The sequence below is a fragment of the Gobio gobio genome, assembly GCF_949357685.1.
Source record: "Gobio gobio genome assembly, chromosome: 21".
NCBI lineage: Eukaryota > Metazoa > Chordata > Actinopteri > Cypriniformes > Gobionidae > Gobio > Gobio gobio.
This window is the reverse complement of record NC_137117.1, coordinates 34,780,790-34,803,393: the sequence shown is the minus strand read 5'-3', so window position 1 is coordinate 34,803,393 and position 22,604 is coordinate 34,780,790. Positions and strand designations below refer to the sequence as shown.

Genomic DNA, 22,604 nt, shown 5'->3' with positions numbered 1-22,604 from the left:
ATCAAAATTTCATCCTACATTTTTGTCATATAAATATCAGCATCTGCACCAAATTGCATATTTTTGCTCAGTTTGGGCCTCTTTTTCTTCCTCGAGAATGAGCTCCATATTCTCTTATTAAAGGAACACGCCAACTTTTTGGGACTTTATCTTATTCACCGTATCCCCCAGAGTTAGATAAGTCCATACACACCATTCTCATCTCCGTGCGTGGCATAACTCTGTCTAACGCACCCACCGCTAGCCTAGCTTAGCACAAAGACTGGAGGTAAATGGCTCCAGCTAGCCTACTGCTCAATAAGTGACACAATAACGCCAACATTTTCCTATTTACATGTTGTGATGTGTTTAGTTACATCGTGTACTATGGACTTATCTAACTCTGGGGGCTACGGTGAATAAGATAGATAAGAAGTCCCAAAAAGTCGGCGCGTTCCTTTAAATACTATATAAGCCATAAAAGCCAAATATTATACTCAACAAAAACTAAACTGTTCGATTTCAGAAATGTCTATTTTTTTTTTACTATTATTTTATGCAGTATGTCAGGCTTTAAAGGGTTAATCAATTGAATATGGTAAAAAATTTTGATGCACATTTACTATTGGTATCAAGTTCAGATTTACTCACACCTAACATTGTGTAAAATCTAATCACCCACCGAATCTGACGATTGAGCCACCTTGTCCTTATGGAAAAGCAAAGTGTCCTCTGATTGCACAGTTCAGAATCTCAGCATATGCAGCAGGTCATGTATTGTTCCCCTACTGTATTGTTTCTGGGAGTTTAGTCTTAATGAAGCTGACAATTCTGGTAATGTCCAGATAGCTTACCAATTCTGTGTGTGAAGGCATGTGGTGTCATATGCTGATTTTTTTTTTCTTTCTCCGCAGGAAAAGTGGTAACTCCTCCTCAAGCCTTGGTGACATGGTATCAGGAGGTTGGAGATCCACGCCGCCATCTGCAGGTGAGAGTGAGTATGACAGGGCCTGGGCTCCATGCTGCTTTGCAGGGGATGTGTGTGGCTGCGAATGCTGCCTCAAATGAGCAAAATATCAGTAGGGCTGAAGATCAGTGAGTTTATTCTTCCCTTGCTTTTGTTCTTATTCTTTCCTCCTCTTCTAAACATAATGCATGGCACACTCTGCTGCAGGTTAAGCATCCACTGTCAAATACAGTAGGATAAAACCCGTAAAAGTTCAGAATACAGTAAAAAATGAGTAATTATCCCTCTGAAATCTTCTGAATACTGATTCTGATCTGTTCTCTCATTTCCAAAAGCCAAACAGAAGCTAAAGCAGGTAGGTGTGTTGATATGGCTAAGTGTTAGATATCGTATAGTATCTCTCTTTGCGATTGGTCAGACTCAGACAGGTTGAAACATATTTGAGCAAATGATTTAATGGGATACTTATTGGAAACCCTCTTTTGGTATCGCTGCCAAAACACACACAAAAGGGCCAAAAATACACTTACAATACTGTTCAAAGCTTTGGAGTTAGTAAGAATTTTTAATGCTCTGTTTCATGCTCACCAAAGCTGGATTTATTTGATCCAAAATACTGCAATATTGTGCAATATTATTACAATTTTAAATAACTGTTTTCTATTTGAATATTGATTTTTTTTTTTTTGTTAAATCAATTGAATGTGTCCTTGCTGAATAAAAGTATTAATGTCTTTAAAAAAATAGTTTTAAAAAATCTTACTGGCCCCAAAATCTTTTAGTTTAGTGAATGAACTATATCGAATGATTTCTATAACAGCACTAGATAATGTAAACAGTAGGAAAGTATCTGAGAACGCTTCATCTCAGAAAATATATATGCATGAGAATTGAATAATTCAAATTTTCGGTTTGTTTGGTTGTACTTGAGGCTGTGGTTCTGTGTGACAGTGCCGTTCTTGTCTTTCTCAATTAGACTGAACACATTCCTCCATATGATGTGGTGCCGTCCATGAGGCCTGTGGTTCTGGTTGGGCCTTCACTGAAGGGCTATGAGGTGAGCGCTAGATATCATACAACCCTCTGAATTTGATTTTGAAATTGGTTGTCTCATGTGTCGTGTCTGTCGACAGGTGACAGATATGATGCAGAAAGCTCTGTTTGACTTTCTCAAACATCGCTTTGATGGACGGTGAGCTCTAAAAGACATCTTGGCACATTTCTCGATTTTATATGTATAAGATATACACTACCGGTAAAGACTTTTGAATAATTACGATTTTTAATGGGTTTTTTTAATGTTTCTTTTAAAGAAGTCTCTTCTGCTCACCAAGGCTCCATTTATTTGATCATAAATACAGTAAAAACAATAGCATTGTGAAATATTATTACATTTTAAAATAACTTTATTTTTTAAAATGTAGTTTATTCCTGTGATCAAAGCTGAATTTTCAGCATCATTACTCCAGTCTTCAGTGTCACATGATCCTTCAGAAATCATTCCGATATGATGATTGATGCTCAATTATTAATAATGGTTCTTATTATTATCAATGTGGAAAACGTATTTATTTGAAATAGAAATGTTTCTCACATTATAAATGTATTTGGGTCATTCTATGCTGAATACAAATATTTTATTAATTTTACTTAACCCAGACTTTTGAATGGTAGTGTATCATGGTTTTCAACATTGTTAGTAATAAGAAATGTTTCTTGAGGAATATTTCACAATATTACTGTTTTTACTGTATTTTTTATCAAATAAATGCAACCTTGGTAAGCATAAAAGTCTTCTTTCAAAAACGTAAAAAAAAAAATATTTATTCAGTGTATGTGTTTGAATAATCGCCGTTTACTCACACTCATGTACTTACAATGAAAATTAATGGTGGCAGCGTCTGTCAAGCTCCAAAAAACATTCATAAAAGTAGTCCATACAACTCATGTGATTGCATTTCATGTCTTCTAAAGCTTTGTACGAGGAACAGACCTAAATTTAAGTTAAGTTATATAAAATAGAACTGGCACATCATAATGGATTACTATGGTGGAGACAGGATTTTCAGTGACCTGCAATCTTTCTTTCTCATCATTAAGTGACTAATGGATTGTTATGCTGACAGGATTTCTATAACCCGGGTGACCGCTGACCTTTCTTTGGCCAAGAGATCGGTTCTCAACAAAAGACCTATCATGGAGCGGTCTAACACACGGACCAGTTTGGGTGAGAACATCAACTCCCTAAACACTTGCTATACTGTACAACCTTCAGAGCTCAACAATAAGATAACATCAATTGCCCAGTTTTGGAGATTGCATACTTAAACAGTTGCTTTAATGTGATGCGCTGAAATCTGTTGTTGCAAATGATAAATGCATAAAATGTAATATGTTACCAAGTTTACATTATCTAGCTGGTTAACAAGGTCAAAATTGTGACAATAGGTATAAAAAAATGTGAAAAAATAAAAACCAGCAGACAAAATCTATGTTGTTGAACTCTGTACATTAGAGCTTTTGAGCATTTTCTCCTTCTGTTTTCTCGGGCTTCATGTTTTGTGGGTGCTGTTTGTCTGTTTGTGCACCCAGCGGAGGTACAGAGTGAGATCGAGAGAATATTTGAGTTGGCCAAAACCCTTCAACTGGTGATTCTGGATGCAGACACCATTAACCATCCAGCGCAGCTAGCTAAAACCTCACTAGCTCCCATTATAGTGTATGTCAAGGTCACCTCTCCAAAGGTGAGTCTCATGATCACGTGTGTGCACTATTTCATGGAATAGCTTAATATATATATATATATATATATATATATATATATATATATATATATATATATATATATATATATATATATACATACATACATACATACATACATACATACATACATACATACATACATACATACATACATACATACATACATACATACATACATACATACATACATACATACATATATATATATTCATTTCAAAAAAGCTAACAGTTTGATTCTCATTCGTCCTCTCTTTCTGCAGGTCCTGCAGCGGTTGATAAAGTCGAGGGGTAAATCACAGAGCAAACACCTCAATGTTCAGATGATGGCAGCAGATAAACTTGCTCAGTGTCCCCCTGTAAGTTCTTGAAGTTTAAACGGACACACACACATAACAGAGCTGTTTAAAATACTGTAGATTCAACATTAGCATGGGCGTCGGAACCGTAGTATATGGGTGGGACAAGACCCACCCACTTTTTAAGACCAATGATATTGGGATATAGACGCTTTATGTCCACTCTTCGATTATTTTCTTAATTTTTCTGATATATGATTGGAAAAAGGGAGTAGAGCGATTTCGGCAAAATGCAGATTCGAATCTTGGGTCAATTTGGGTCAAAACTTTCTGCTGTGTGCCTTACCCCTATACTATTGGCACTGTAAATAATTCAGTGTCTTCTGTAATTTTGTCTGACGTTTAGTAAACAAGGCGGGCTATTTGCACTTAATGTAAATGGCATCTACTCCAGTAAAAATGTTCTGAGGGAGGACCCACCCACATTTTTTTTGCTTCCGACGTCCATGAACATCAGTGTTAGTAAATGTTGTCAAGATCCACCCTCACAAATATAATTGGATAGTTTTTTTAAGTTTTTTTATACAATATGTCCTTTATAAAAGGTACTTGAAAAGCTCTTAAAGAGCTAGGCTGCCATAATACATTATGGGATGGGCCCTGGTATATCATGTAAACTCATAAATGAGTAATGCATGTACAGCAGAAGTGTCCAGTCCTGCTCCTTGAGGGCCACTATCTGCTCTAGCTCTAATTAAACACACTTGAACCATCTAATCAAGGTCTTCAGGATCACTTAAAACTTCCTGGCTGGGTTGACGGAGCTAAACTCTGCATAAGCAGGATTGGACACCCCTGATGTACAGCAATGTCTAGACTATAAATCCAAAATATATATTTTCTAAAAACTATTATTATTTACTCTCCCTCATTTTGTTCCTAATACATATGACTTTCTTTCTTGTGTGGAACATGGAAGATATTTTGAGAAACTGGCACGGGTTGCTCCTTTACATGCAGTTGCAATGACTAGGGACTGTTGAGTTGTAAGAAAGTCACTAAAGCCCCATACAAGTATGACTCACAAATCCTATTCAATGATCTTTGTCATGAATTGGTTGATCTGGTTCACAAAACCAGATCTGAACGATTTGTCTCATGAAATCTCACCAATGATAGTTAGGGCAGATGTCACAATTTTCAGTGAATTACATTTGTTGTATGTTTGGTTTCAGAAAACTTGAAGTATAGCATATGCAGGACTTGTATGGTGCTTTTGCTTCCTTTTTGAAGCTTGAAAGTACCCATTCATTGCAATTGCATAGAAACTAGTAGTTTTTGGAAATAAACCAGGGTGAGTAAATGATGACAGAACTATTTAAAATCTATGCCATAATTGAGCTGTTTTCCTCTGTTTAAATAGACCTGATTACCAGTCAAACTCTGACAGCCCTAAAAATTTTACTCAAACTGTCAATGGCTGATATATGATTGCAAGTATGAGAACTGCAGGTTTTCATTTAGGGCACATCTGTCTGACTACATTGTCTTTTTATTGGAAATTAAGGTAAATTTGTGTCTCACATTGTTAGCGAACTGGTGTAATTTTAAATGTTTGTTCTTCATTCTCACTTGATTGACTGCTCTTCAACTGTTTAAGGAAGCCCCATGCGTTGCTTAGTTCTAAACTAAACTTATTTAGACTGGCCTTGCTACAGTTCTACTGATGCAAACGCTTGCTTTTCCAAACCACATTCTGACAAAAGTCATGTTGCATGTTGTTCCATAGAGCCATTATCCTACCTGTCGCTCAACGTCATCTCCCATCACCTGACCACCATCATAAGATATTTTATATAATATCTTCTAATTCCATCCCCTGCATGTCATCTTCTCCTCCACCCTGTCTCCCCATCAGGAGATGTTTGATGTCATTTTGGACGAGAACCAGTTGGAGGACGCCTGTGAGCACCTCGCTGAATATCTGGAGGTCTACTGGCGTGCCACTCATCTGCCAGGCACCACCCCTCTTAACCCCCTATTGGAGCAAAATCTGATGACCCCACCCTCGGCAATCTCCAGCCTTCAGGTGAGGTGTCTTTGTGTGGATGGCCCGAAACATTTAAAGAGTTTTGTATATTAAAATATATAGGAGAACTATATGTTAGGTCTCATGTGCCTTTGGCTCTCATGACAATCAAAGCAGCTTCACAAGGAGGGATTGCGAAAATGGTGCAATGATATATCTATAATCATAGATATTCAATATATCCTTCTATATTTAAAAATACAGATGACTACATTCTTGAAAAGGAACAAGTTTTGTGTTTTGACCTAGTTAGACCAGAGGCCACTAGACTTGGTACATTGTGTCCTCATCGATCAGCCTGGAAAGTAGTTCAGAGACTATGCTAAACATAATCATTGAGAATATAAATGCCATATGTATCAGCTTTGAGAAATATACCATATATTTGTGATGTGTGGATTCATGTTTGCATCCACCTTTTCAAGATCCTATGAAATGCATTTAATTTCAATTATACAGCTGACCTCAAAAGTCAGGATTTACAGTTTCACAGAAAATGGTTTTAGGTCACAGCTGATTTTCGCTGGTGTATGGGACACAGTTTTAAAGGTAGACAGGCACTGTGGAACTTTGTTTTAATACATTTTTATTTTTAAATAAAAAAGACTTAATAAAGGCTGACTTTTGGAGCCCCTGTATATTCAAAAAAATGTCACTCCAGTGACAACTGTTCTGCTTTATCATTTCATGCAAGCAGTAATTGGTCAGTCCTACTTTGCATTTAACAAAACAGATCTATAATTTAAAAAAAAATATATAGTGATCATAGAGTAAACATTTGTCTGGTCTGTCTTTTCCTCCACTCCATATTTTCACTCTGTCCTTTAGTTGTCTTGGGTCCACAAATAATTGTAATATTGACATGTTGTAAGTCTCAATCTGTCTGTTCTGTGTCTCATTCATGCCTGACATCTTTGCAGTTCTCTGAAACACAGGAATTAATTGAATGAACGCTTACAAACCTGCGGTGAGTAGGTGAGACAGTCAATCTGCCTTCCCCACTCTGACTGTAAATCAAAACCCCACCCTGATACTCTTTACATCCTCCAATTTCTTTAAACCCTCCAAATGGAAATGGCCATCTGGTATCCCCATTGGGTAGAAAAAGAAAATCATATATGCAAATATATGATTTTGTTATGTTGTTGTTGGTAAGACATTTTATAGTTTTTATGTTTCAATGTGGCAATGCCATTTGCCCAGTTGGGTAAAAGGTAGTTATACAAAAGCTTTATGTTTAAAATTATGCAGGCCTTAAAATGCCTTTAATGTTCAAGAAAACTCCAAAAGCACATTCAAATGTCCATTGAATTCACATTTAAATGTTCTTCTTAATATGTAATCAGCACATCTTATGGTGTAGGCAGCTTTTCTAAAGGTGTAGGCCTTTAAACTTGTAAACTTCAAGGTCTGTACAGCATTTGTGAAACATAAGAGTGAGCATCTCACACATTCACAGAAAATAGCTTACTTCCTTTTTAAAGCTGTAGGCAGCATCTGTAAAGCTGTAGGGAGTGTATCCTGATGTTAGCAGCTTTTCAAAAGTTGTAGGCAGTGTTTAGTTATAGACAGTTATAGTTATAGGCAGCATTTCTAAATGTGTAGGCAGCATTTGTAAAGCTGCAGAGAATGTTTGTAAAAGTGTAGGCCGCACTTCTGAAGTTGTAGGCGGTGTTTGTAAAGTTGTAGGCAGTATTTCTAAAGGTGTAGGTAGAATTGTCAAGCTGTAGGCAGTGTATCCTAAGGTGTAGGCAACTTTTCTAAAGGTATAGGCAGTGTTTGTAAAAGTATAGACAGCATTTGGTATGGTTTAGGTATGGGCAATGTTCTAAAGGTGTAGACAACTTTTTTCACTTGTTTCTAGTGTAGGCAGTGCTTTTAAGTTGTTGACAGCATTTGTAAGGGTGTAGGCAGCATTTGTAAAGATGTAGGCAGAATTTGTAAAGAGGTAGGCAGCATTTGTAAGGGTGTAGGTAGCATTTGTAAAGATGTAGGCAGCATTTGTAAAGAGGTAGGCAGCATTTGTAAAGAGGTAGGCAGCATTTGTAAGGGTGTTGGCAGCATTTGTAAAGATGTAGGCAGCATTTGTAAGGGTGTTGGCAGCATTTGTAAAGAGGTAGGCAGCATTTGTAAGGGTGTTGGCAGCATTTGTAAAGAGGTAGGCAGCATTTGTAAAGAGGTAGGCAGCATTTGTAAGGGTGTAGGTAGCATTTGTAAAGATGTAGGCAGCATTTGTAAAGAGGTAGGCAGCATTTGTAAAGAGGTAGGCAGCATTTGTAAGGGTGTTGGCAGCATTTGTAAAGATGTAGGCAGCATTTGTAAGGGTGTTGGCAGCATTTGTAAAGAGGTAGGCAGCATTTGTAAGGGTGTTGGCAGCATTTGTAAAGATGTAGGCAGCATTTGTAAAGAGGTAGGCAGCATTTTTAAAGATGTAGGCAGAATTTGTAAGGGTGTAGGCAGCATTTGTAAAGATGTAGGCAGCATTTGTAAAGATGTAGGCAGAATTTGTAAGGGTGTAGGCAGCATTTGTAAAGATGTAGGCAGAATTTGTAAGGGTGTAGGTAGCATTTGTAAAGATAGGCAACATTTTTAAGGGTGTAGGCAGCATTTGTAAAGATAGGCAACATTTGTAAGGGTGTAGGTAGCATTTGTAAAGATAGGCAACATTTGTAAGGGTGTAGGTAGCATTTGTAGAGATAGGCAACATTTGTAAGGGTGTAGGCAGCATTTGTAAAGATAGGTAACATTTGTAAAGATAGGCAACATTTGTAAGGGTGTAGGAAGCATTTGTAAAGATAGGCAGCATTTGTAAGGGTTTAGGTAGCATTTGTAAAGATAGGCAACATTTGTAAGGGTGTAGGCAGCATTTGTAAAGATAGGCAACATTTGTAAGGGTGTAGGCAGCATTTGTAAAGATAGGTAACATTTGTAAGGGTGTAGGCAGCATTTGTAGAGATAGGCAACATTTGTAAGGGTGTATGCAGCATTTGTAAAGATAGGTAACATTTGTAAAGATAGGCAACATTTGTAAGGGTGTAGGAAGCATTTGTAAAGATAGGCAACATTTGTAAGGGGTTAGGTAGCATTTGTAAAGATAGGCAACATTTTTAAGGGTGTAGGCAGCATTTGTAAAGATAGGCAGCATTTGTAAGGGTTTAGGTAGCATTTGTAAAGATAGGCAACATTTGTAAGGGTTTAGGTAGCATTTGTAAAGATAGGCAACATTTGTAAGGGTGTAGGCAGCATTTGTAAAGATAGGTAACATTTGTAAGGGTGTAGGCAGCATTTGTAGAGATAGGCAACATTTGTAAGGGTGTAGGCAGCATTTGTAAAGATAGGTAACATTTGTAAAGATAGGCAACATTTGTAAGGGTGTAGGAAGCATTTGTAAAGATAGGCAACATTTGTAAGGGTTTAGGTAGCATTTGTAAAGATAGGCAACATTTTTAAGGGTGTAGGAGGCATTTGTAAAGATTGGCAACATTTGTAAGGGTGTAGGCAGCATTTGTAAAGATAGGCAACATTTGTAAGGGTGTAGGCAGCATTTGTAAAGATAGGTAACATTTGTAAAGATAGGCAACATTTGTAAGGGTGTAGGAAGCATTTGTAAAGATAGGCAACATTTGTAAGGGTTTAGGTAGCATTTGTAAAGATAGGCAACATTTGTAAGGGTGTAGGTAGCATTTGTAAAGATAGGTAGCATTTGTAAGGGTGTAGGTAGCATTTGTAAAGATAGGCAACATTTGTAAGGGTGTAGGAAGCATTTGTAAATATAGGTAGCATTTGTAAGGGTGTAGGTAGCATTTGTAAAGATAGGCAACATTTGTAAGGGTGTAGGTAGCATTTGTAAAGATAGGCAACATGTGTAAGGGTGTAGGTAGCATTTGTAAAGATAGATAGCATTTGTAAGGGTGTAGGTAGCATTTGTAAAGATAGGCAACATTTGTAAGGGTGTAGGTAGCATTTGTAAAGATAGGCAACATTTGTAAGGGTGTAGGTAGCATTTGTAAAGATAGATAGCATTTGTAAGGGTGTATGAAGCATTTGTAAAGATAGGCAACATTTGTAAGGGTTTAGGTAGCATTTGTAAAGATAGGCAACATTTGTAAGGGTGTAGGTAGCATTTGTAAAGATAGGCAACATTTGTAAGGGTGTAGGTAGCATTTGTAAAGATAGGCAACATTTGTAAGGGTGTAGGAAGCATTTGTAAATATAGGTAGCATTTGTAAGGGTGTAGGTAGCATTTGTAAAGATAGGCAACATTTGTAAGGGTGTAGGTAGCATTTGTAAAGATAGGCAACATGTGTAAGGGTGTAGGTAGCATTTGTAAAGATAGATAGCATTTGTAAGGGTGTAGGTAGCATTTGTAAAGATAGGCAACATTTGTAAGGGTGTAGGTAGCATTTGTAAAGATAGGCAACATTTGTAAGGGTGTAGGTAGCATTTGTAAAGATAGATAGCATTTGTAAGGGTGTATGAAGCATTTGTAAAGATAGGCAACATTTGTAAGGGTTTAGGTAGCATTTGTAAAGATAGGCAACATTTGTAAGGGTGTAGGTAGCATTTGTAAAGATAGGCAACATTTGTAAGGGTGTAGGTAGCATTTGTAAAGATAGGCAACATTTGTAAGGGTGTAGGAAGCATTTGTAAATATAGGTAGCATTTGTAAGGGTGTAGGTAGCATTTGTAAAGATAGGCAACATTTGTAAGGGTGTAGGAAGCATTTGTAAATATAGGTAGCATTTGTAAGGGTGTAGGTAGCATTTGTAAAGATAGGCCACATTTGTAAGGGTGTAGGTAGCATTTGTAAAGATAGGCAACATTTGTAAGGGTTTAGGTAGCATTTGTAAAGATAGGCAACATTTGTAAGGGTGTAGGTAGCATTTGTAAAGATAGGCAACATTTGTAAGGGTGTAGGTAGCATTTGTAAAGATAGGTAGCATTTGTAAGGGTGTAGGTAGCATTTGTAAAGATAGGCAACATTTGTAAGGGTGTAGGAAGCATTTGTAAATATAGGTAGCATTTGTAAGGGTGTAGGTAGCATTTGTAAAGATAGGCAACATTTGTAAGGGTGTAGGAAGCATTTGTAAATATAGGTAGCATTTGTAAGGGTGTAGGTAGCATTTGTAAAGATAGGTAGCATTTGTAAAGATAGGCAACATTTGTAAGGGTGTAGGTAGCATTTGTAAAGATAGGCAACATTTGTAAGGGTGTAGGTAGCATTTGTAAAGATAGGTAGCATTTGTAAGGGTGTAGGTAGCATTTGTAAAGATAGGCAACATTTGTAAGGGTGTAGGAAGCATTTGTAAATATAGGTAGCATTTGTAAGGGTGTAGGTAGCATTTGTAAAGATAGGCAACATTTGTAAGGGTGTAGGAAGCATTTGTAAATATAGGTAGCATTTGTAAGGGTGTAGGTAGCATTTGTAAAGATAGGCAACATTTGTAAGGGTGTAGGTAGCATTTGTAAAGATAGGCAACATGTGTAAGGGTGTAGGTAGCATTTGTAAAGATAGGTAGCATTTGTAAAGATAGATAGCATTTGTAAGGGTGTAGGTAGCATTTGTAAAGATAGGCAGCATTTTTGTAAGGGTGTAGGTAGCATTTGTAAAGAGGTTGGCAGCATTTTTGTAAGGGTGTAGGTGGCGTGCTACAAGGTGTAGGCAATGTTTCTAAAGGTGTAGGCAGCTTTTCTTAAAATGTAGGCAGTGGGTCTTAGGGTGTAGACAGCATTTGTAAAGCTGTAGGTTGTGTATCCTCAGGTGTAGGCAGTGTTTGTAAAAGCATAGACAGCATTTGTAAGGGTGTAGGTGGCATGTCTCAAGGTGTTGGGAAGCGTTTCTAAAGCTGCAGAGGTTTGTAAAAGTGTAGGCTGCATTTCAAAGCTGTAGGCAGTTTTTTTAAGTTGTAGACATCATTTATAAGGGGGTGGGTGGTGCATTTCAAGGTGTAGGCAAGGTGTTGGCAGCTTTTATAAAGCCAAAAGCATTTGTAAAGGCCTGTTCACACCGGGACGATTTTCGCACGCGTTTATCGCCGACGTTTAACGCCTCGGGACTAAACAATGGGCGCCAATGTGAGTGTTCACACCGACGCGCAAAACGCCAGGCGTAAAAGCGTCATTTTTAAAAAAACGCCTCGGGTTCGTTTTTTTATTTTGACGCGGCGCGTAAAAAACTGTCCAACCAATGAGATCGGCGCTTTTGTTCACGTGCCTGGAGCTGCTGAAGTGACAGTAAAACACGACTTGGTGGCGCTCAAGCACAAAACAGTCTTGCCGAGCACACATTGATACGACGAAGAAGTAGTAAGTAGACAAAGAAGAAGATTAACTGCTAATGCTGCTTGCTAGTTAGCAAAAAGTGTGTGAATGGTTTTGTCCATATACATAATATGTCTATGGTTTTGGCAAGCACGTAAATACTGTCTCTCTTCTCCTTCTGTGTGACAAGCGAGTGTCAGAGGCTTAAAGTGCCGCAGCACCATCTTGTGTACCGGGAGCGCATCGACTGAATGTGCACGTTCACTCGGCGCAGCGCCAGTGAAAATCGCTTGGGTGTGAACACTCAAGACGCGCCGAAAAACGGCACGAAAAACGCTGGCGATAAGCGCGCGCGATATTCGTCCCGGTGTGTACAGGCCTTAAAGGTGTAGCGTTCCTACGGGTTGGAGGTTAGAAATGAACTGTGATAAATCTGGCACTTTCTAGCTGTCTATTTCACTCCTTGAACTTTTTCTGTCAAATGATGTAAACTCCCATATGGCAGTGCAAACTTTCCATTTGACAAGGCCTACTTTTTCCTATGATTTCTATTGTGTTGTGCACCTACCCCTCTACACTTTTCGCTTAATTTGCTGTTATCAGATTGAGCTGCACACAGTCGTCTCAGACTGTTCTAGTTTTGCACCTTGCTGATTGATATTAACACCATAGGCCCTCCATAAGATGAGTTCACAAAGCAGATACAGCGGCCTGTTTTGCTGCGTTATAAAGAAACACATTGGTTTTATGACTTTGGGAAACAGGCTGTATCTGACCACACAGACGGATGCTTTGTGAATGTGACAACCCTTCTAACTTCCCTTTGAATGCAACCTCCTTGTTTCTAAAACTAACCCGAATCGTTTTGCTCCAGAGAAAAATGCGTAGCAATCTATAATACATAGATGTTTGGTCTCAGCAACCAAAGAGGCTTTGTTCAGACGGCCAACAAAATGATATATAGTCACATGACTCAAAACAATTCAGCCTGAACAACATCTGACAAACACAGATGATGATAGTTTGGACAGTAAGTCCTAAAGACAAGTCCAATTTGGTATGAACAAAGCCATAGTAACCAGAAATTTCCGTATGTCATTGGTGAGACTTCTCCCCACTTCACTGCACATTATGTGTTTGGTATTTGTGTTTTTATTTTGTGTCTAAATCTCCTAAATGAGTCATTTTTCTTTGGAGTGAAACAGAAAGAGGCAACGTGACCTCGGTAAGGTTTAGAGTGTTCATCTCTCTTTTTCTCTCTCAGAACCAGCAGTTGTCGCCCGCCGGGGGTGGAGGGGGAGTGGAGGAGGAGGAGCAGGGGGAGCAGGACAGCCTCATGCCCTCCGACGAGGCCAGTGACTCTCGCTCCCTCCGCCGAGGTGGCTCTAGCTCCCTGCACCCCCCGGAGGACGAGGAAGAAGAGGAGGAGGAGGAAGAAGAAGAGGAAGACGAATACGAACCCCACCGCCACTCTCACCCGTACCGGGACGTGTACCCGCCCAACCGTAACCACCCCGGTGGTATCAACAGCACTAACGGACATGAGTCGCAGAACCGACTCCTGCAGCAGCGAGACTCGCAGGACGGACACAACCAACGACACAACCGCCAGCGCGTGAGAGCCTGGCCGAGAGACAACTACTGACCGTCCACGTGCAGGAGGAGTCTGGAGGAGAGGGTTGGGTCGTGAATCGGGGTGATGGGAATTGGTGAGGAACTGGAAATGCACAATGCGTGTGTGTGTATGTGTGTTGGTGGATGAAGCTGCCCATGAAAATATCCTGTTTTCTAAGCTTATGTGGTCGTTATCGTTTGAGGCATTGCACTACATTTGCTTTTAAAAGACAGGCAGCTTTTCTCCTTTAAGATCAAATGCATGTTCATATCGAAAGAATATTTGAGCTTCCTCTGGAAACCCTTACCCCACCAGAGTCAAATATTACTTTATTATTTTGCGTATTATACACTCTCCCTTAACCTAATGAGCACAGAAGGCATTATGGGAAAAGGAAAAGCACTTTTATAGCATGGGATGTGAGTCACAATGAACGATGTTGTAGCATTTTGTTGCATCTTACTTTAATGGCTTCTTTTTTTGCTAGCGCTCTTGTAAATGTGAATATTACTCACTATTTTGTTGGTTCATGCCCTCTATCATGGAGCCTGTATGCACTAGTCTTATCATTATCAGTTATTGGTAGACCTCTGGACGTTATTCAGGCAACTGACATTTCACGGTCACGTTCACAGATGTAGCACACATTGGCGCTTGCACAAGCCCCGTGTAAATGTGGTATATGTAGGAAAGGAATTCAGGGTTACGCTCTGCCGTCGTAGAGTAAAAATATTATTGGGACTATAGTCTGGGTTTGCACATGAGGGGAATTTCAGCTCCAGAATGAAGCGGAGCAGTCGATCTTCCTGCATTTCCGTACTGCCGCATAAAGAAAGAACCTAATTAGGTCAGTGTCATCGGTTTCTTTTTCTGGGAAATGAGAAGGACTGAAAAGTGGATTTATTTTATCACCCAACAGTGGCCATATGCTGGCTTTTTTTATAGAAGTACTGTAGATGAAGCTTACCAGATTTGGTGTCCGTTTTGGGATAGTCATGTTGTTCCTCTGCGACTTGACAGTTGAAAGCTGGTCTAGAATACATTTGCAAGTCGTCAATTGGTTTGCCTTAACAGAGACAGTATAAGTAAAGAATAAATGAATGATGAGAAATCATAACACTCAAAATGGCGTCTTTCAGTGAATCAAAGGCATCCTGATCTGTTTTGTCTAGAATATGCATGCACATTAGCTAAATTTAGAAGCTAAATTGAAATTTTTGTAGGCTATCATTGTTTTTGGGTGATTTTAACATTTTTTGAAAGGTTGGCAAAGCGATATCCCCATTTTAAGTAGGTAGGAGTTGTACTAGCATTACCAAAATGGCCGCCGAGTGAACTGCCTCAGAAGGACTTTGTCTTTACCAAGAAGAACAAAGATCTAACTAGCGAGTGATCTTCCTCTGTCCTCTGTTTCTCGCCACTCTTTCCTCTCCAAGGCTCTGGGCATCTAAGGGGGCGGGTTACTGTGGCCAAATTTAAAAACACAGCGTCACATTTTGCTTTGACGACACGTTGACTGCTAGCCAGTTTAATGACCTTATTGGTGATTACATTAGCATAAATCAACCAGGTTGTGTTAAGACCAAATCCAAGAACGTTTCTCCCTTTTCTCATGACTCTAGACTCGGATGTTACCTGTAGCAGCTTAGGCTAAGGTTTATCCAGTGTAGGACAATTCAAACTGGCCTTAATACGTACCTGTATATCTATACCACTGCATGTCTCAAATACAACTATTTAGGACTATTTGCACATTAGGGTTGAAACAGGACTTTTAGAAAACTTTAAGTATATAAGAGTAGAAAAATCTACTCGTTTTTTTTTTGTTGTTGTTTAATTTAAAATCTGCAACAGAATATTAGTAACGCATCTAAGAATAGCTAGTGTGTATATATATCGAATGAAATTTCACCAGATCCTGAATATAATTCTTTAGAACGTTACTTTACTTTGTATTTATGGATCTGTATTGTTTTTAACAAATGTTGCGATGTTTACAAAGTCAGGATTGCTCTCACTCAGAGATTGTTGACGTGAGACGCATTGAAATATATGTAACGTCAGTTGTTGTATGGTTATAAAATGTCACATAAAGTTGCAGTACACTCTCATAATGATAAATTAATTTGTTGTGATGGCCTCTAGATTTCCGTACATACCCACACCTCACCATCCAGCAAGAGAAATCCTTATTTTTCACCTTTCTGATTGAATGCATTGTTTATACCGTAGGATCTGTATTAAAGTATGATTTCACGTAGACTACACCGTTTTTTCCAAACATGCACAGAGACTTGAGTGAATGTATAGTTGCATGCCTTAACACCTCTTGTCCTCAGAACTACTGTATTGTCCTCCATAAGGACGGTGCTAAATTGACTGTCCCTCAATTGATTGTGTTGCGTTGATTGTACTGGATCCGTACACTCCCAGAATGCACTTTTAGAAACATCCACCCTCATATTAGATTGTAAAGACTTGTCTTATCGACCCAAATTGATGCCTAATCTGAAGATCCTCATAGCATAATCATGGAGTTGTTTATGTCTGAAATACACCGAAATCCAAACAGGCGAAACAACGCCTACATGGTGAATGCTAAGGCCTGAAACATACTCTACGCAAGTGTGTGAACGCAAGTGTTTCAAGCTAAATTTTTCAGACCACAATTCCCTTCAAACTGTTGCTTCACCATAACAGTTCACTCTGACCCAAATTGGGGTTTAAACAACCCAGCATTTTTTAAATATGGACAAACCCAACTGTTGGGTTACAAAATGTATTTAAAAATGTAACCCAACCATCCATATTTGACTTAATTTTGCATTTGTTGACGTGAAAGAGAAAACGTACTATAGAAGAAGAGTTTATGCTAATGTACGCTATAGTGCCCCTTGTGGCAATATTAAGAATCTACTGCAAATTATGTAGTTATATGCATACACATTCACATACGGAGTATGTAGAGTATGTATCAGGATTAAAAGAGTCTGTTCATGCCATATTGAAGAAATCACGCAATTACCTTTTAACAGCCAACGTCACGCATTGATCTCAGGTCATTAGACAAGTCGCTGTATCTCTTGCCTTTCTAACGTAAGATCAAACTGACGTAGATTGTATGTCGCAGTCCTGGACATTGTGTTTACAGCGCCGATCTTGAAGCAAAACCTTGCATAGGCTGATTAGAGGGTCATGGGAAATGTACATGTTCTGGGGTGTGGAAGTCAGGGTAATATTCCACTTTAACAAACGCCTTGACCAATCGTCTCTTCTAGTGTACTGCATCTTTATTTGCTATCAACATGTCTCACTTTAATATATTGTTCTATATTTAAAAAAAACGAAGAAAATCAGAGCATGACTGAAAAAAAAATTCTATGCAAGTGTTGCATGAGATCTGATCGTTTCTTTCTGATCTACTTTAGTATTGCATCGATTCTTGTTGTAAGTATTATTCTATTTAGTAAGACAATTCGCCCTCTTTTATACTGACCACTGACAAGGGGATTCTGCCGCACAGTTCATTTTCTTTGAAAAGCTCATGGGCTTCAATACCTCCACTGTTGTTATTTTTTTTTATGTTAACGCTTAACCATGACACATATTTGGATTGATGTAATAAAGGAAAGTTCCGAGTTCAAGTTAAGCTGTACTGACAGAATCTGTGACATGTTGGTTATACCACAGAAAATTATCATCCCTCTTGTTTGTGTGCATACAGTAATAGACTTACAATGGAAGTCTAAGGGGTAAGGCATTACACCCGAATAAATGATAAACCCTTTCTAATGTAAAGCCACAAGACTCAAACTTTATACATAGACTAGTGAAATAAAATTGCTTACTAACCTTGTCTATGTAAAGTTATATCTAGTCATGATCATGTAAACTTGGTTATTATTTAGAACTGATATAAGCTGCACATTTCTGCTTTTAAACCCTCCAGAGTGTTTTGCCATATAGACATCTATTGTAAATCTGTTACTGTACGTGAGATTTTTGGGAGACATGTCCAAATTATTTTCTGTGCATTGTCAATAGAACCTAGTTTGTTTGTTTTTTTTACCTGGAGCATTCCTTTAAACAGCATTTATCAGGACCAGTAGGATATGAATTGAGCTACTTTTATATAAGGCAAGAACTTGCATTGTTTTGACTGATATTGAGAAAAGAAACTATGTGTATTATCCACAATGCACAGTGTAAAAGAGCTATATGGTGGGATGTGTACTGTATAAGGTCTACTATTTTAGATTTGCATGTCTTAATACATGTAAATGTACATGATACATTGTTTTTTCCCTTATCTGTTATGGCATTGCATTGTTTTCTAGCGGACCAATACAGCATCCATAACAAACGCAGATTTTTTTTTTTCTTTCTGAGGTATTAAGAAGCACAATATTTACAATGGGTATAATTTAAGTCCTTTGTCTTCGAATCTGTATGCAATACAAACATGGAAAGAAAACGCCTTAGAACATTAACACTTCCTCTCCTGTGTAAGTAGAGAAAAAGATATTGCACTATTTTTTTTTTCTTTTTCTTTTTTGATGTCTTCTTTGTATCGCAATAAATGCACTAGGTAGAACGATAATTGCAATGGACATTGAATTGGTCCTCAGACGTGATGTAGGCACACACTCTCTCTTTCTCTCTCTCGCGCCCCTTCATCTTTCTGATAACATGGAAAATAAAATCCTGCCTGATGCTGTATATGCTTTCTATTTAAAGAAAATGCCACTAGTTATAATAAAAAAACAAAACATTTTATGTACTTTTAACACTCCAGTTGTGTCTCAAATTGTTTGATCATTGCTGTTTTTGCATCACTGTTGTTTTGTCTTATAAAGCTGTCAACCATATTCAACTACATTTTAATACACATTCTTGGTTTTATTTAGTGCCCGTTATTCATATCGTAATATTTCAACTAAATATGTAACTTGTCAACTAGCCCTCTTCATTTTACATCCCTCCCCCATCCAAATACCATGAGGTTTTTGATGAAAACATTCCAGGACTTTTCTCCATATAATGGACATCAATGGGCTCCAAACGGTTCAAGGTCCAAATGACAGTTTCAGTACAGCTTCAAAGGGCTTTAAACGATACCAGACAATGAATAAGGGTCTTATCTAGCGAAACGATCCGTTTCTGTATTCATTCTGTATTCAGATGTAGACATTATAAATACATTTTTGGGTAAAGTTTTAGCATTTTTAGTTAGAATTTTGAGCATTTTTAGGTTTTTCTGAGTACTGAAGCTTTGTTAAATGTGAACCACAGAACTCCTCGAATCCAGTCGTGTGTGTGTGTGTGTGTGTGTGTGTGTGTGTGTGTGTGTGTGTGTGTGTGTGTGTGTGTGTGTGTGTGTGTGTGTGTGTCTGTGGTTCACATGCGACAAAAGTCCTACGGTCCTACGGACCACTCCGATGATCACACGATGAACAATTTTTAAAAAATGTGTTTCGGGATAAAATGACCCGAAGGAAGGATGATGGTTAAATATACTAATACACTCATATTACTATGAATTGGAGGAAGTGCAATGCGCAAAATGGCGGAATGAGTCCCACCCCTCGCAATCAGGGTTTACTCACCTCAGTGCACTGAGCAAGCACTTCAGCTCATACTTCCCAGATGTGAACACAAATGCCTGGGAATGGGTGGGGCATCCTTTGGCCCCAGCTGCAACAAGTGGCCTTACAGAAAAGGCAGAAGAAGAGCTGTAATGGTAAACCGATTTCAGCAGGTGCCTCGTGCTGATTTTTGGCCCTCCCTCTCACATGAGTATCCTGAACTCATCCAAGGCCATGAGAATATTGCTCCCATTTCCTACCACTTACCTATGTGAGTCATCATTCTCCATTTTGGCTGCAATGAAGACTAAGTACAGGGCTCGTTTGAATGTGGAGAACGAGAGTCTGTGCCTGTCAGAATAAACAAAATGTGTTGAAAATGTGAAGGGGAGGCTCACCCATCTCTTTAGTTTAGGTGGGCTTATCAAGTGAGTTATTGTAAAATGTGAGGTACAAATGTGATTTAGCCTAATGCAAATGAAAGATTTCTGAAAAGGCTTAAATTACCATGATGTGTTCTGTAAATTTTGTGATTTGTTCATGATTTTGATTCGTTTCCACTATTGATATGAATAGGGAGCAATAAGTTAATTTGCAAAGTTTCACTTGTATAGGAAAGTCAGCAGTAGTGCAGCGCTAAAGTGGTACATGTTGGATGTAGATACAACATTTGGCAAAATATAAATCAAAGTTCACACTGCCTCCCTGTGGTCAAATTCCAACAGCTCTTATGTTCAGCGTCTCTGCCACCAGTCTATGCAACGGTTTCATTCTCACTATGTCACTAAAAGTTTGATTGGTCTGCACCAGTAACACATTACAATAAATTTCTATAAGTAGCATTAGGTGTTATGAACAACAACAAACAATAATAGTTCTTTACGGCCTTTATAATTATTGGTTAATTTAAATATATACACAATTGCTCATAGTTAGCTCTTAATGCAGTGTTCTGGGCCACAGCCCTGCAGAGTTTAGATTCACCCTTAATTAAACAGTCAATCAAGTCCTTCTGGCTTTTGAAAACTACAGATATGTTGGAGCAGGGATGGAAGTAAACTCTTCCAGGAGTTTGATACGTTATTATAAGTGTTTATATTTTAGACTGGGCGAGATGGTTTTTGCGGGAAATTGCATACATACGTCACTTGCACGTGTGTGTCTCATCATATCCGCAAATAGAGAAAAGTTGCTCCGGCTATACTTTGACGCATGTATGGTGTGGAAGTAAAAAATGCCTCCCTAATATAAACTGCTGCCGGTAATCTCTTCCCTTCAAATTGGAAGCTATTTTGTCAGCATGGCCTGTTTTTGGAAATAGTTGTTTAACTGTTCTGAGGCGAGCTGTCAAGGTGCTTCACTGAATGACGCCGTTTTTCTTGCGGGTCTATTCACTGTCACAGTGAATGATTTGCTTGGGATATAATAAGAGAATAAACATGTCAAAGCAAATTCTCTTCTATGTTTCTTCTTGTTAAGCGGCACTTTGTGGTGATCTTTGGTGTTATCTCTATTATTGCAACCGCTAGTTTTACAAGCGGCAAAGAAAAAGCTGAAACTTTGTGTCCATGCGGGTGAATGATCTCTTGCATGGATCCTCATCCTTTGTGAAGTGAAGTGTGGCCAAGTACTTGGAATTTGTGCTCTGCATTTAACCCATCCAAGTGCTCACACACAGTAGTGAACACACACCGTGAACACACACCCGGAGCAGTGGGCAGCCATATTGCTGCGACGCCCAGGGAGCAGTTGGGGGTTCGGTGGCTTGCTCAAGGGTCTCACCTCAGTCATGGTATTGAGGGTGGAGAAGAGCGCTGGTTATTCACTCCCCCCACCAACAATTCCTGCCGGACCTGAGACTCGAACCCGCAACCTTCCGGTTACAAGTCTGACTCTCTTACCATTAGGCCACGGCTGAGCAGGATTGTACATCGCTTGGCTGGGGGGTGAGACCCCAGTGAACCCAAGTGTTGTCCTCACTCCTGGCAAGGTTGCTAGAGAGAAGAGTGGGTTGCGACCGCTAATAAAGGAGACCCCTGGCTTTCTCCTCTGCCTGTGGAGGAGATTAAACAGCCCCTGTGTCATGCATCTGGGGTGAATTTATGGATGAAGTCTACCCTGGACTGCTTCCTCTTGTTGGAACCGTAACAGAGGAAAGAGAGGAGGACAATGATATAGCTATTTCTTGTCTATTGGAGGAAGAAGGAGAGGTGGATGATGACGCAATCTTCCTGCCGAATCCCTCGCGGCCAGGCAGCGCGTTAAGCGAAGGGTGGTCCTCTCTCCCCCACCTCTCTCCTCACTACTTATCAGGCGGCGCTTGTGGAGGATATGGGGAGGAAAATGGATGCTGGGACACCAAACCCTGCTCTCTGGGAAGAGATCTGGGTTATTGCAGATCTCAGCCTGAGAATGTGCTCTGGGCGTGGTCTAGAGCTGTGGTTGCAGTATGGACCTGGCAATGGAGGGCAGGCAAACAAGCTCTCTGGTTGTCAGACAGAGACTGCTTGAATGCCCTTTTCGAGGCATTGGTCACTGCTATGCGACAGCAGTGTGATTTGAGGAAACGGGAGGGTGAGGCTTTCCAAACTTGCCTCCCAAAAAACCCTGGTTTTGAAGCCCCCAAGATGAGTGGTCAGTCAGCCGTCAGGGTCCCCGGACACAGTTTAAGCCAGCTCAGCTGAAAAGAAAGCCTTCCTTCGCAGTGGCTGCGGCTAGACACTGGCCAGCAAACCTCAGGGAGGGAAGAAACAGCAGGTAACTTAATTTGTCCTTCTCTTCAGAAAGAAGGGACGAGTAAAAGCACTCGCAGTGTATCTGTCGCTATCCTCCCTCAAAGAGAACGGTCATTTTCTCCCCCTCCTGCCAAGAGAAGGGGTTGGACATGGGAATTCTTCACAGAAATATCAGAAAGTTATGACCAGTTCAAGTCTAGAGTTGGCACAAGTTGGGGCAAACTACCCCTTTTCAACAGTGTGCTGGAGTCAGAAAGCCTGTTTATTGGGCAAAAGAGCAATTTGGATTGTGTCGCAGAGGGACAGCCATT

At 39.3% G+C, this 22,604-nt stretch overlaps 1 protein-coding gene across 1 annotated transcript in view; it reads left to right on the top strand.

Annotated features, from left to right (window-relative positions):
* cacnb3a (calcium channel, voltage-dependent, beta 3a) overlaps nt 1-18,760 on the top strand; it is a gene marked incomplete at its 5' end in the record, with an annotated part of 55,004 nt that extends 36,244 nt beyond the window's left edge. The window contains 9 exons of the mRNA XM_079802164.1: nt 894-967; nt 1,282-1,301; nt 1,923-2,003; nt 2,080-2,138; nt 3,073-3,173; nt 3,539-3,690; nt 3,973-4,068; nt 5,927-6,097; nt 13,623-18,760. Of these exons, the coding sequence (XP_079658290.1) occupies nt 894-967; nt 1,282-1,301; nt 1,923-2,003; nt 2,080-2,138; nt 3,073-3,173; nt 3,539-3,690; nt 3,973-4,068; nt 5,927-6,097; nt 13,623-14,003 (1,135 nt within the window). The 3' untranslated portion in view covers nt 14,004-18,760. The remainder of the gene's footprint in view (nt 1-893; nt 968-1,281; nt 1,302-1,922; nt 2,004-2,079; nt 2,139-3,072; nt 3,174-3,538; nt 3,691-3,972; nt 4,069-5,926; nt 6,098-13,622) is intronic.
* Between the last annotated feature and the right edge of the window lie 3,844 nt (nt 18,761-22,604).